General features: G+C 44.0%; 1 protein-coding gene across 2 annotated transcripts; it reads left to right on the top strand.

Annotated features, from left to right (window-relative positions):
* The first annotated feature begins 244 nt into the window (after positions 1 to 244).
* On the top strand, positions 245 to 10113 carry si:dkey-156n14.3 (zinc finger protein ZXDC). Of its 2 annotated transcripts, none has more exons than XM_035151824.2 (10): positions 245 to 2269; positions 2479 to 2631; positions 3231 to 3309; positions 4633 to 4763; positions 5780 to 5950; positions 6955 to 7787; positions 8069 to 8156; positions 8253 to 8425; positions 8741 to 8842; positions 9359 to 10113. In XM_035151824.2, the coding sequence occupies exons 1-10, from the start codon at positions 298 to 300 to the stop codon at positions 9443 to 9445; spliced, it is 3789 nt and encodes a 1262-aa protein (XP_035007715.2). In that variant the 5' UTR covers positions 245 to 297; the 3' UTR covers positions 9446 to 10113. The 2 variants fall into 2 exon arrangements, with proteins under 2 accessions (XP_035007715.2, XP_035007716.2); XM_035151825.2 differs by having other exon boundaries at positions 246 to 2269; positions 7003 to 7787.
* The last annotated feature ends 4988 nt before the right edge of the window (positions 10114 to 15101 follow it).

The raw sequence follows: 15101 nt of genomic DNA, 5'->3' as shown, positions 1-15101 counted from the left end.
TATATATATATATATATATATATGAATATATAGATACAAGATTATTGCTCCTGACACTGTATGGTTGAATAAGTGTTCATCAGAGTAACGGCCAGAGGGGAGAAGCTGTCTGGTGTCTGGTAGTTATGGTATATATTAAAATATGTATTTATCTTGTTGTTATCACTTAGAAAAAGACCCACACCAACAAGTCACCTACTAACGTGTACGTGTACGTGTGTGAGTGTGTGAGTGAGTGTGAGTGTGTGTGTGTACTAGGGCGGGCCTTTTGTGTGTCGCTGCTACAGGGATACCAAGATGGAAATTCAGGGGCTATCTGATGCCCAAAACATCCACTCTCAACATGGCGCCCTACATGGACCCACTTCGTCCCCTCTGCGCTCGGCGGCAGGACCGAGAGCTCAGCCGGATCAGAGTGAACCACACAGAGACAACAACAACAACACCAGGCCGAGGACGTCTGCGTTTCGCCTGCTGGCGGAAAATGGCAGCGGGACGGGGTTTGAGCCTGCTAGCAAACCGCAGCCGGCGAACAGGGCGCACGTACCGGGTCCCAAACAAAGTACCGGACTTCATAACGTGAACACGGAGAAAGAAAACGAGCTCAACGCCCTACTCGGCTCCCACGAGTCCGTCCGAAGTGCCTGGAGACTCGGTGTGGAGAGTGTGGACTGCGGAATGCAAATGGCGCTGCCTCTGTTTGAAGGGGAAGAGGAACCGGAGCAGCAGCGGCAGCTAGCGTTACCATTTCCAGGTTTACGGCAGCAGCAGCAGCAGCAGCAGCAGCGTGAGGACGGCGCCTTCAAGCAGCCTCCACTGGGCAGCCGAGTCTCCGCGGCGCCGGGGAGCTTCGGCGGGCCGAGCAGGGCGGACAGAACCACCCCGGAGCTATATGTGGTTGTTAACGTGCTTCAAGAGGACGGCGAGCAGGGCAAACCCAGGGCGGATGTACCATGTATGGACGGCGGTAAAGTGAAGGGTAAGAAGCAGGAGTGGTGCAAAGCGCGTCCCTTCATGGAGGTGGGGAACGGGAGCAACCTTCTTGTCTGTGAGCCCAGCGACAGCCTGAACTGTGTGGACATACAGGCCGGCAACAAGACGGAGCATGTTTTCAACGTGCTGAACAGTAACTGTGCCGCTGTGTGCGCCAAACAGACTGCGTTTCACCGCACCGTCGAGGACGTAGTTCTGACAAACAAATATGGCGATAAGCTATGTGGTCAGATTTGCACAGAAAACGATGGAGGTAAACTGGCGCTTTCTCCGCAGTCCCGTGTCGACGAGAGCAGTGCCTTGATCTCCGGGAGCTCGGGCATCGCGGAAGCCATGGACTTTATTTCGGACTCATCGGGGCTGCAGGGCGATGCCGATCCCGTCACGGCCTCCTCGAGTCCGCCTGCCAGCGAAACCTTTTCCGGAACTATTATGATAAACAACCAAAGCATCGTAGTGACCATAGAAAACGGGATCCTGACTCTGGCGGCCCCACCGGAGGGCCATGTGCACAAAGAGGATGACATGGTGAGCTTGAAGGAGCATCTGGGCATGAAAGACCATGAGGATATTGTTCTTCTCAACTATGAAAGTGGCACTAAATCCATCGGGAAGATCAGCACATTAGCAGTATCCAGCAGCAGTCAGCAGGAAGAGCCCCGAGCTGGTCTGTCGGTGAGTGACTCTGAGCTGGCTCTGGCGGATGACTGCTCACTATCAGAGCTGGGCACCTCTCTGGACTCCTGTGCCATCATCAAGCAAGAGCCAGGGGTCCTGTGTGCAGTGACAGAGGCTGACCTGGTCACCCCAGCCCCCAGATTAACAGTGGCAGGCTGTGACAGCGAGGACTTCCAGTCTGTGCCACCAGTCCGGTCTAAGAAAGAGACTGTGGCATCTTTCTGCTGCCCAGAGCCGGGATGCTCCAGCACACTTGACACACGTCAGAAACTCAAGGTTCACCTCCTGAACCACGCAGAGGATCCTCGGCCCCACCAGTGCATTGTAGAGGGCTGCGGCTGGGCGTTTGCTACCTCTTACAAGCTCAAGCGACATCTCCAGTCCCATGACAAGCAGCGGCCACATACCTGCCAGTTTGAAGGCTGTGGGCGGCGTTTCACCACCGTGTACAACCTCAAGGCTCACGTCAAAGTCCACGAGCATGACAATTCCTTCATCTGTGAGATCTGCAGTGAGAGGTTTCGCAGCGCTGCACGACTCACCAATCACCAGAGGGTCCACTTTGAGCCGCAGAGGCCGCACAAGTGTGAATTCCCAGGTAACACAAGCTCATTTTACAATTACAGCCTCCCCGTGTCCACACACTAATCAGCTGATCATATCGGCCTGATATTGCATAACCCCACAATGGTCGTTGCACTGGTATGGTCTTATGTAAAGTGTTGCTAGAAAACCACCGTTCACAGTCAAGTAAAAATCAATAGTTGTTAATATATTCCTGTTGCAAAAATGTCCTCTCCTCTACAGGCTGTGAGAAAACGTTCATCACCTTCAGTGCCCTCTTCTCCCATAATCGCACTCACTTCAGAGAAACAGGCCACTTCACCTGCAGCTACCCAGGCTGCGATAAGACGTACGACAAGGCCTGTCGCCTCAAGATCCACATGAGGAGTCACACGGGTAAGCACACATTAGAAGTGTCAGTAGCATTGTCCCTGCCCACCACCCCCACACATTACTCTTAGTCTGGACCTACAGGATCAGTGAATGGTCACTTCCTTTTTCTACAATAGTCAAAGAGGCAAAACAGACGTTGGATGCTGTTTTTTTTAAGAACAAGTCATTCTCCAATCACATGATTCTGTGAATGTGTAGCTCTTTGTTCTCTCATTTCAGTAGAGAGCAGCTCTTAATGCTGCACATTTCCAAAACATTACAAAACTAAGAATATGTCTCAACTGGACTGCATACATGCCTCCCACAAGTCCTTGAAATTCATGAAAGTTTGTGAATTTCAGAGAGGAAAAGTTATGGATGTATTTTCAAGTAGGCTTGAATAAGTCAAGGAAGTGATTTAATTTCTATATCCTGTGCTTCTGTTAAGCCTATTAATCATCATAACGATAACAGAAAACATCTTTGTTTTAACAGTAATCATACTTGGTTTATATCTCAAACTGGGATTTTGAATTTCATGTGTAATGACTGGGGACTCAAGTCTAGTGTTTTAGGATCTCAGATCATGTTCACTGTAAATACACTCAGTTTCCTGTTTGCAGGTGAGAGGCCGTTTGTCTGCGACTCTGAGGGCTGTGCCTGGTCTTTCACCAGCATGTCCAAGTTGCTGCGACACAAACGGTAAGTTGTCAAATAAGTGATTTTAATAAGTAATGTGTATTGTGGGAATATTTCCGTGCATTGTGTAGCTCATGTGACGACACCGGCTCCTCTTTTGAGTCAACGTTTTAAAAATGGCTGAGGTAAACGCTGCTAAAGACACAGCGGATAGTTACAAGTCATTACAAGTGTGGATACAATTTAACTTAAAGTGTGCAAAGAAGAGCGTTAACTGCGAATGATTTCACATGGAACAGCAGCCCAACATCACTGGCATTTTGGAGCTCTTCTTCTTCTCTCGGTTTACTGGAGGATCTTAAACAACTTAAGGTTCATACTGCAGTGATGTTGTATTGCTGCATCATGTGAAATCAGCTTCACACAAGTGTTGTTTGAGGTTTTAACGTAAAACTGTCACACTTTTATCGATTGTCTCTTCCCCGACTCAACGAGGAGGGAGAGGGCTGCAGTGGTCAAGAGACCTACAGGCTGAATGAAGAGAGGGAGCGCTGATGGTGAACACAAAGCAGGGAAACAAAAACACAAACCGTTATTTTCTGATTGTTTCACAGCGGTTATGTTCTAACGCACAAAAACAACCTGCTGGAAGATGTTTTGTGTAAATACAGACATGAATTCAACTCGGTGCAGTGAGAGAGAGATACTGTAGATACACCTCTGTCACACAGACGGCTCCCTGTCACATTCAGCAGGACCTTTTGACTTTTCTCAACCAAGTTTGACTATCCAGAATAAACAATTACATTATCAACAATGTCATTTTGACTGGTCGTGCTTTCACTGAGACGAGTAAGAACTTTTGTATAATATATATATAAAACATCTTTTTTACTTCAAAACATTATCTTTGAATCAGTTCGAACTACTCAAAACTCAAATTTTATACATCTGTAATTACATAGTAAGATTCAAGCTACTTTTATCATTCTTTTTTGTCTGGTTTCTCATCAGTTGAATTATGATATTTGATTGTTATATTATAATCTTTAATTCAAGATCATGATATCTGCAACGCCATGCTGTCTAGTTCAAACTAAATTTAAGGTGTTTTGAATTTAAGTGAATGTAAGACATCTTGAACTTGGATGAGGACTAGTGAGAATTCAATTGTAGGTATCTGAAACTGGAATTATCATCATAATTAAGTTGCAGACATCTGTAATAAATATAAAGCATTGTGCAAGAAAATGAAGTTACTTTTCAAATAATCGATTCTGCATTTTCTGCATTAAACATGTAGTCAATATCCACCTCTGCTGTTGGTCCGCCCATTTAGTATGAGAAGGTTTCACTGACCACAGCCCTGTTCTTTATGTTAATCAGGAAACATGATGATGACCGTCGCTTTGTCTGTACGGAGGAGGGCTGTGGCAAGTCCTTTACCCGGGCGGAGCACCTCAAGGGTCACAGTATCACACATCTGGGCACCAAGCCCTTCCACTGCCATGCAGAAGGTAGGAGTCACATGTTCTGCTGGGAGAAAGTCAATGGTTACTCGTATATCAAATATACTCGATGTATCACGGCTTGTACCACGTGCGATGTATTAAACGACTATCGCAACCATCGAGTATAAAGTTTAACGTGAATGTTTTAAGGCGTCAGCATGAAACTCTCTGAGTGTTGCTTCTCATGCCCCTTCCACGGCAGACTGCTCACTTCCCTGCCCATTCAGGAAACTCTCCTGCGCACATGTGTTTTTTTGAATCAGGAGAAGAGGGAAGACACTCAGAGAGCACGGAGAGAAAGAAAGTGAAGAGTCCCAGCGAGTTCACGTGTTCAGAGACGGTTATTGACGGTTTGTTCATATTCCTTGTGAACGCTGAACCGAACTAATCAGATTACAAATGATGAACGTGAGCAGCGTTCACTCCAGTGAGAGGGGAGGCTTGTGTGTGTGTGTGTGTGTCTGTGCTCAGAGCGAGCTGGAGTTCACACACACACACACACACAGGCCCCGGGGCTCCGCCCCCACTTACTCCGCTACACAGTGAGATACGAGGCGCGTTTACGTCAAGCAGCCGCTCAGTGAAACAGTGGAAACAAACCACCAGAGTTTCCTCTATGATCCACAGCTGATCAATGATAAGAAGGCCCCGACTTTTACATTCGACTCGAAACGAGGTCATTTACGTGTTTTATGATTAAATGTTCGCTGATATCTACCGATGATGTGCGTTCAGGGCCGCTGTAAATCCTTACTTCTGACAGCTTAGCCACTTCATATATATCGTGATATGTCATAAAAATATAGCGATATTTGTTTTAGGCCATATCGCCCAGCCCTAGTTATACTCTACGTGCTTTATTAAAATGAAATGGACCTGTTTGATCAGTTGGAAATGAAGAGAGACAAGTTTAAATTTGTCTTCCACTTGGTTTTACAATACCGTTAAATACACAAGAAATTTGTTCTCTTTTTCTCAGTTTATCATGTTTTGACACTTGTGTCCTTTGTGTTATTTCTCAGGCTGTAATGCAAAGTTCTCAGCACGCAGCAGCCTGTACATCCACTCCAAGAAGCATAAGCAAGACAGCAGCACCCTGAGGACCCGCTGTCCTGTGGCCAACTGCTCCAAGCACTTCTCCTCCCGCAGCAGTCTTAAGAGCCACATGCTCAAACACCACCACCTCAGCCCCGGTTAGTGACTCTCACTGACTAATCATAACCTTAAAAGAAATACACTTGATGTTGTTGTTTTTTTAAGGGGAGCAAGGTGTCATGGTAATACCACTTATTATGACTAAATTACAAGAAATTGTATAAATGTAATATATGGCACCACAGGACACAGACTTGGCAGAAAAATACATGTGCATATTAAAAAAAAAAAAAGATTTGTTACTATACTGTGCAAGTTAGAATTTGTGTATGTAATTCTGAAAATTCCCATTCATGAATTATGAAACCTGTAAACATTGAGCAGCAGTACAGAATAATCTCACAGTTCAAAGTGTTCTCAGATTTTTGGAGGGCATTGTTCTAATTCATTTCGGGGGGGAATTAATTACAGCAGCAGATAGTCAAAATGAGGTAGACAGTTGAACACAAGAAAGTATTAAAATAGAATGAAGTAGGCAATAAAATATAAAAAAAATACAAAGAACATGTACATGTATACATATTTCACTATAGATATAATTTGTATAGAAATGTACTTGAGTGCAGTGGCACAGATTGAGGTGTATATGTATGATTTTATTTTTGCATTATATATGACAAACCAGGTATTTGTAGGCTAGCACGTGTTCATATCATTAGCCACTACCGGGGAATTGCGTGTTAAGGCAAACTCGGCTGCAAGGAGAGCCGCCGCAGAGAGAGACACAACGTTCTGCTCATTCAAATAAACAACAATGTGCTCCATCTAACAATTTTTTAATTCTTCCAAAAGTAACCCCTCTCGCAGCTCAGCCAAGTCCTTGACTTTACTTGCCTCCCACCACTTATCAAAAAACGCCCCCTTTTCATGTGCAAACTCGACTTACATCTGGTTGAAATAGCTGTGTACATATATGCATGTGTGTAAGCTGTTATAACTATATCGGTATGGTATACAACATGAATGAGAGCAGTAGTCCTATGAAGGGTTTTGTGACATGCACAGTGGATATATAACTCTACTAAACAATTTATTCCAATAGATGCTGTGGGAACAATGCTTACACTCTTTCCCCTCTCCTCCATGCCAGATGTTTTGAACCAAATGGAGACCACGCCCACCTTGACCCCCAGTAGCGAGCTCATCAGCTCCACCTCAACAACAGTTGCTGGGCCTGGTATTGCCGGGGGCGACCAGTTGACCCACTTGGACCTCAGCTCTCTTTTCTCCGCCGTGCCCGGAGGCACTGCACCCACCACTGGTATTGGACTGGGAATTCCTGTCGGCAGTAGCGGCTCGAACGGCACCTTCACAATGGACCTCTCGCTGGTCAGCTCAGGCATCCTGACCATTGACCCCTCCTCAGTTGGGGCCACTCTTTGTACCAGCTCTAGCACTGCCATGGCCAAGACTGTGGAACCTCTTATTTTAACAGCCAGTGCTGACATGGCCCCCCACCATAGTCTGGAGGGAACAGTTTGCGATGTCCTGCCCCCACAGGGCACCCTAAACCTAGATGATGTGCAGACGGTTACCCCAGAGGCCCTGGGAACCCTCACAGCTCTCACCATGCAGGGTGCTGGATCCTCTTTGGACCCCACTCTGCACCACCCACTCAGCTCCTCCAGTGCCCTGAGCGTGGAGGCCACAGCTGCCCTGGCCGTGGCTCCTGTGGCAGAGCTGCTGACCTCACCCTCTACGGTGGTTGAGGTTGGTGGTCAGGGGGGAGCGGGACCACTGCTGGGCTGTGTGGAGGTGTTGGGGCCTCCAGAAGGAGGAAAAGTCCTCACCCAGTTTGTTTTCCCTACTCACAGCAGCAACTTCAGCCCTCAGAAAGACCCAGAACTCAACGCTGTGTCACCAAGCAGCTTCCTTGTGAGTAACCATATTTTTTTAGACTGATACATTATTGTATTTAATCGGAAATTTAAATATTTTAAATCTCATTCTTCTGTACAATTTTGAAAGAATGAAAAACGTTTGCTTGGGGTGATACTTTTTTGTAAATGGCACAAAGGTCTAAGCCGTGAACTGTGCATAATTATTATTTATACACCTTTAACAATTTGTAGACATTTTCTAGACCAAAAATCCAAAATAATTGATAGTGAACATAAAGTGATTCAGTTCTAAAATGAGTCTACTTTGTGCATTAGGAGAGTGGAGGTTCAGCCAGGACTGACTACAGAGCCATCCAGCTGGCCAAGAAGAAGAAGAAACAAAGAGGCCCATCAGCCTCCTCTGGTAACACACTCATCATTTAGTGCTGCTCATTCAGACTAGATAAAAACCAAAATCTACAACAGTAAGTGATGGATAATTTGTTGATGTCAAATCCAGGCACTTCAGGATTGTGTCAAAGAAAAACCAAAGGAGCAAAGGCAGCTATTGCTCCTGGATCCCTGGCTCCCTCTGGTGCTCGTTACGGTGAGGGAGCTGCAGCAGCCAATGGGGGCCTGACTCTGCGAGACCCGGTCACAGGGGCTCAGTATGTCCAGATTCAGCTGCTGCAGGTGAGGTCCCAAATATCTGGTTACAATACAGTTTGTAGATCTGATGAAGCCACCTGATATTAAAAAACTTTATGACCTATTTGAAATTGCTTTTTGACTTAAAATTGAATGTATTCCCTGTATAGTTGTATTGCTGTACCTCGGCACCATTGAAAGAGAGGGTTCTACCTGAATGTGTCTCCCGAGGTTTTAAGTAATATATGATGATGACCTGTGTTGTGCAGCATATTCTAAAAGAGGTGACTGTATTGAATAGTCGGATGAAGCATAGTTACTGTTGACAGACCTGCTGACAAAGTGTGTGTGTTCATGCAGGATGACCCAGCCAGTGATGGAGATCTGGCCTTTCAGCTAAGCTCTCAGCCCTCCAGCTCCCACTCTCAGCTCACTGTCGACCTGCCTGTCAACATTTTACAGGTGAGACATCTTCAGCCTCTCATGCCTTTAATCCACTTTGTGATACAGTGAGGTTATATTTCACAGCAAATCAAACACTAATGCACAAATCACAGCATGGTAAAAAGTTGTGATGCCAGAAACACTTCATGAAGTGATAAATGTAGATAAGAAAAGAACAGAAACAAGTAAAAATAATACTAAACCGTGATTGACCTGACAGCTGATGTAAACAGTGTATTTATATTTATTTTTATTCTTATTCATTTGGAAGCACAAGTTGGATTTCTCCACATGGTGTCAATGCAGTGGCCAAACTACTAGTAGCAATGATTAGAGCTGTCACGATATCAGATTTCTACTGAATAATGATATTTTTACAGTATCTATAGAAAGTTTGCATGATGATGATAATAATAATAATATTATGTATGGGAATTATTGACATAGTATCAATAATTAGCTTTTTATTATTACCAGGATATCACGACAGCACTTGTGTCAGACAGCTGAGCTCTGTGACTCTTATGTTCACAGGAACCTTCAGTGATGGCCGAGGATGACAACGGCTCCGACAACTCCCAGTTCACAGGAAGCACAATCAACCTGCAGGACCTGGAGTGAGCAGTAGAGCTGCCGGTCAGAGTTCTCTCTGGCTCCTCATCACTGTCCACAGTTTACGTCAACACACCTGAGATATTTGTCTCCATCAAACAGTTGGCCCTAGTTTTGCCAGGACTTTAAAAGCCTTTTTGGACATGGTCGATATGGTTGAGGGAGGGGGTGGACATGATGTCACAGATAATGCACCTTGAGAAGAGAATTTGAGGACTCTTTGTTCAGAAGTTTATTATTATAGTGTTTGTATAAGTCCAGTTTTGTACCAAAATCGGGCCTGAGAGCACTGACATGTCAGTGGCTCCTACTGCTCTGTCCTGTGGTCGTTCGCAGCATCGGTGTCTATTCCATGGTGCCACATTGCCACTCATGCACACTCAGTGTGCCGTCTACGCTCCAGTTGCCTTACAGACGCCTCACGCCGTGCACACCTCCACCGGAAGGTTACCTGCTTTATTTGGTGCCATTTCAATCTCTCAAGTTTTGTTAGATTTATTTTTCTATGTTGGTAGTAGGTTCATGTTGAAAACATGCCTGATCATGTGTCTATTTACATAATATAATAAGTTGCTACCTTTCTGTAATAATCTCATCTGTTTGTTTATTTATTATTTAGCTGTGGGTTTACAGAATGGCTGAGCCAAACACAGATGGATTAAACAATTAAAGCACAATCACAGCAGTTTGTTGAAGTCTTCATTTGTATTCATTTATGATGCAGTGTTTTCATCTTGAGCTAATGAAAGATACAATGGTGTTAGAAAATATTCAAACCCCTTCATTCTGTGCTCACTTTGTGTTGTAGTTTTAAGTTTATTTGGATAAAGTACTTTGCACTTAACCCTAATGACAAAGTGAACAAAATTGACATGTTTGGATTTTTGTATTTATTGTTGTAATTTAAATGTCTCATTTCATTTAGTATTCAGACCTTTATTTCAGTAGCATACAGAAGCCTCTCTTTAGCAGGAGTTACAGCTTTGAGTCTTCCTGGGTGAAGACTATGAGCTGTAGTTTGTCAGAATCTCGTCAGATCCTTTCAGTCGAGTTTTTCTTCCAGGACCCGTCTGTATTTAGCTAAATGCTTTACCATAGGGATTTCCTTCGCAGTAAAACCACTTAATGATGGGGTAAGCATTTTTGGGGAATGACTGATGCTATTTTAACTCTAGACGGAAAAAAATACATACTCCCCCGACTGCTCCTTCAGAAGCTCCACCCTCCACATTCATGCACTTACATGTATGCTGTTGGAATTAGCCCTCACAAACATTAGCAAATGGGACAACTCAATATGGACTAAATGTGAGCAAAATATGAACTTCCATGCCTGTCAAGTATACACAAAGCCTCCTCATCCCTTTCAACTCCCTTTGGTCTCTCCGTCGATGAAATGCCTCCCCGATGTCCTTGCAGGTCTTCGCCCTTTCATTACTCCTTTTTCTTTGGTTAACTGTAGTCTGTGGTGCTTCAGCACTGTGCATTTGGAGCGCTGGTGTGAAAATGACTGGGTATAACATCCTGTGAGAAAGCTGAGTTAGCATTTCCAGTGGCTAACAATAGTAACATTTTAAGGGTTTTGGCGGTGTACGCTATCAGGCCTTTATTTAAAGTTGTCCTGCCATCCTGTGATTGTGCAAAGCAGGGCAGTGATCGCAGCAGTGTTGTGCCAATTCACACTTAAAAGGAACTAGTTCAAAAGTCAGTTCATGGAGAATGAACTAGTTCACATTGATTTGTTCTGTTTTTTTATTAGGAAGATTTAGGTGACAAATTTACGATCATGTGTTTAGTTATTAATCGATGGTGTCAGACCATGAATGAGTCCTGACTGTGTGCATCACGTCTCGTGTTGTACTGAGCACTAAATGTTTAAATACAGCCTCATAAACTCTGGAGTGAATCAAACTAACACTGATCACGTCCTAATAACTTGTGATGAGTGTTTATTAGTTAAAGTGAGTGCAGGTCAGCAGGAGAGTGGAGGGAGGACACAGAAAACTCCAGTCAGGTGTACGTATGTGTGCTGATTCGTGAGTGAGTGTGTAAACTCCAACTCGCTCTGTCTCAAACAAACTAGCTTCAGCAGTAGTAGATGCGTCTGTACTACTAACACCACCTATGCTGGGCCGTGTCTGTGGAGATGTCATGCGGCGTGTGGTAAAATTGTGTCGTAAAATGTGAGAAGGTACACGCCGCTCACATTCATCATTCGTAAACAGTTCAACGTTCACAAACAATATTCACGCGTTCATTGCGCAACACTGGATATCAGGTGATGTTTACACGTTTTATTTATAAATAGCTCCAAGAAAGAGGAGTAGGGTATTGTAAGCATATACTGTTTATGTCAAACTTTTATCTCGCTCCCACTGCTCCCCTGTCCTGTGCACAAACACGACTTCCCTTGTTGCTGATTGGCTGGAACATTGTTGTGCTTTTTGGGCACAAAGCAATTTTTTTTTTCAGTGCAGCTAGTGGAGCTACAAGTAGAATTTGACAAAAAGTGCATTGGATTAAAATCGCTTACCCCACCTTTAACCACTTGTGTCTGCAGAGCGCGCTGTTGCTCAGCTAATGTCACATAGTGTTGCTTTCACGCTATCGCATGTAAATGCATGAACACTCAGCTTCACATAGTCCATCTCCAAGGAGAGGAGCACAGTTGCTGACGTACCTATAGTCTGATTCTGAGTGGTGTGTTTCTGATACAGTGGCCAGTTTATCTTCCTCCAGTATCCCAGACAAAGCTTCAGGACGTCTGTATCCTCACTTGTGGTAACTGTCAGATACAGTATCCACAGGAGGAGAATCTGCCTCCTCATGGGAACATTTCAGCTCTTCGTTAACATCCAGTGTCTTTGCTGAGGCAGGAGCTTTACTTGGTTATCTGCTCGCTGGTCCATGATGAACATCATCAAGGCTGTGTTGCTGTGTGAGTTACTTTCGTGTCCCAGGGCAACTCAGTGAGCCTCGACTGCATCTTCCAGCATTCAGTGATGAGGACCAGGGGCTAGGACGTCTCTAATGGGAACATCTCTACTTTGTTAGTCTTTGATCATATACCCAGAGTTTTGTGTCTGCTTTCACCTCCTCCACCTCCTTGCCTTGTGCTTAGTTTACTCACTCACTTTTGCTGATGATGGAGCAGGTCTTAAGATTCTCTTCTCTCATTTTGTCATCAACTTGATAGTTGGAGATGCTCTTTTATTTCAAATATTCACTTCTGAACTTCTAATATGCCTCCCCTCCATTTTGGAGTATTTCTTTTTCATAAAACCATATCTGTTGTACCTGGTCAGATGACCCCTTTAAACATATTATAAAATACATATATACAACATAATAATGATCATGTACAAGATGGCAGAGTACAGATCCACCAATAAATAATAACACAGTATAACATATAACACATGGTGGTGAAGTGAAGGTAACAGGACTGTGCCACTTTATAGACACAGAGTAGTTCTCACAGATGTGGTCACTGTTAATTTACAAAAGCATTATCAGTGCTCATGATTCTCATGAGTTTGGGCCATATTTCCCACAAATCATCATACTTTACTTATGCATATTCTGTTATTGGGACAAACATGTTGCAAGTTATTCAACTTGTTTCTCAGTTGGTCCATCCGCTCTGCCCTCCCTGTCTTCCTCTGCAGTTCTGCTCAGACTCCAGAGGGGAAACAGTGCTCTCTCCCTGGGATGAAGGGTCAGTTCATCCAAAACCCTAAAAGACAAAAGAAGTGAAGCCATGGTCTTGCACAGTACTACTTCTGAACCAAGAGATGGCGCCCTAGTCATATAGAGCTTCCCTCGTGGCTTCCACACAGAGGGCACCACTGAGCTAATGGCAGGTTTAACATGTAAACATGGTTGCACCTGCACTCATATAGATCTTCAAAGATACAGAAATTGTGGTGATAGTATAACTAATAAAAACCCTTATGAAGTTTAGCTGAAATATATATGGAGGATCATATTGTTACTATAATCCGTTTTCTATTTTCCCTGTTGAGTCTCGACCCGCCTCCGTCTGACTTTTTGCCCCGACTGCGTGCAGTTGGTGCAAGACCTTGAATGTTCACAACACACGTAGTTTAACAAGGTTTATAATTAACTGGTGCTGGTTTAGAAACTGTTTCCTGACCTACATGATGCTTAAATCTGATCACAGATCAGCACAGAACACCAACTGAACCCAAAGGTCAAACGCAGCACAGAATAAACTGCTGCGTGTTAAAGAATTATCTAACATCACAATATATCCATGCAGTGTGATTTACTCACTGCACGTTTACAAGAAGACAAGCGGTCATTCACAAGTGATACTGAGCAGCACTGGAACCTATTTAAATCTACAATCACCCATGTGGTCTTTACAAGCACTCACAGTGAGCATCTGCAAGACAGATTTCCAGGCTAGTTTTATGAGCGTACAGATGACAGCAAATGTAATTCATACACAGCAGTGACGGCCATAACAGAGCGATGAGAGCGACTGCAAATGTTTTCTTTCAGTTGGTTACTGCTGGGACTGGATCACATTAATAATCCTATTTGAAAGGAGACGGGGGAGAAGTTTGTTTTGTTTTATTACATTTTATAAAACCACACTGAGAATAATATCAACACATTGCTGATAGATAAAATGTGGGAAAGTATTACACAGTATGCAGTGTAATAGAGTTTTTTATACTTACATGAGCTTTGTTCAAATAAGGTCATTCTTCATCATCAGTCGACTCCAGTTCTCCAGTTTCTCTATTGTTCATAGGTACAGTTATATTTCAGTCTTGTCCTTTGGTTTGTAATTTGTGAAGAGATGACCAGGACTCATTTTCACACGCTGGAGGTTTAACAAGCACTGTTGAATAGTTTTCACCCTCCACACCTGCAGCATTCAACACAGTTCTGCTTGACTCCATCAAAGACACTGAAGAGGCCGCTTCAAGACACTGGTACTTTCATACTGTGCTGTGAATGGGCCCAGTCTACATCCAGGACATGGTTAAACCTTACAGCCCAGCCCATCCACTCCGCTCTGCATCGGCCAATCGGCTTGCTGCTCCCTCACTGCAAGGGACAGCTAGCCACTCAACAAAATCACGACTGTTTGCTGTCCTGGCTCCCAAATGGTGGAACGAGCTCCCCAATGACATCAGGTCAGCAGAAAGACGACACATCTTCCGCCACAGGCTAAAGACACATCTCTTCTTACACCTTGATTAAGAAGATGATAGTCTAATAACCATCGTCAAACTCTGGCGTTCAAATTTAGAAAAAAGTTAGTTGCACTTATATGTTGCACTTACATGTAGCACTTGTGGGTTTGCTCTTTTGAAGCTAATGTATTTACATGATTCTTGCTTTTCTGGGTTTGTACCCTCATGGTTGAATGCACTTATTGTAAGTTGCTTTGGATAAAAGTAATGTAATGTAAAAACTTCAGAATGGCCCCTTTCAACTCATTTTTAAATCTTCTATGTTTATTTAGGTAGTTTTGAAGAGAACAATGTCACAATAATCACACCAATGTCTCATCGATACATGTTACTGACTTGACGTCTTCCCCAAAGTCCTTGTGCTCAATTGTTGCAGATCCAGGATCACGGTTGTGGCCACATTGTGGATCGTGGATCATGGTTTGTGGTGGCAG

This window comes from Hippoglossus stenolepis, chromosome 3, assembly GCF_022539355.2.
Source record: "Hippoglossus stenolepis isolate QCI-W04-F060 chromosome 3, HSTE1.2, whole genome shotgun sequence".
Lineage (NCBI taxonomy): Eukaryota > Metazoa > Chordata > Actinopteri > Pleuronectiformes > Pleuronectidae > Hippoglossus > Hippoglossus stenolepis.
Note: the sequence above shows the minus strand (reverse complement) of the source record. Positions and strands in the feature narration are given on the sequence as shown.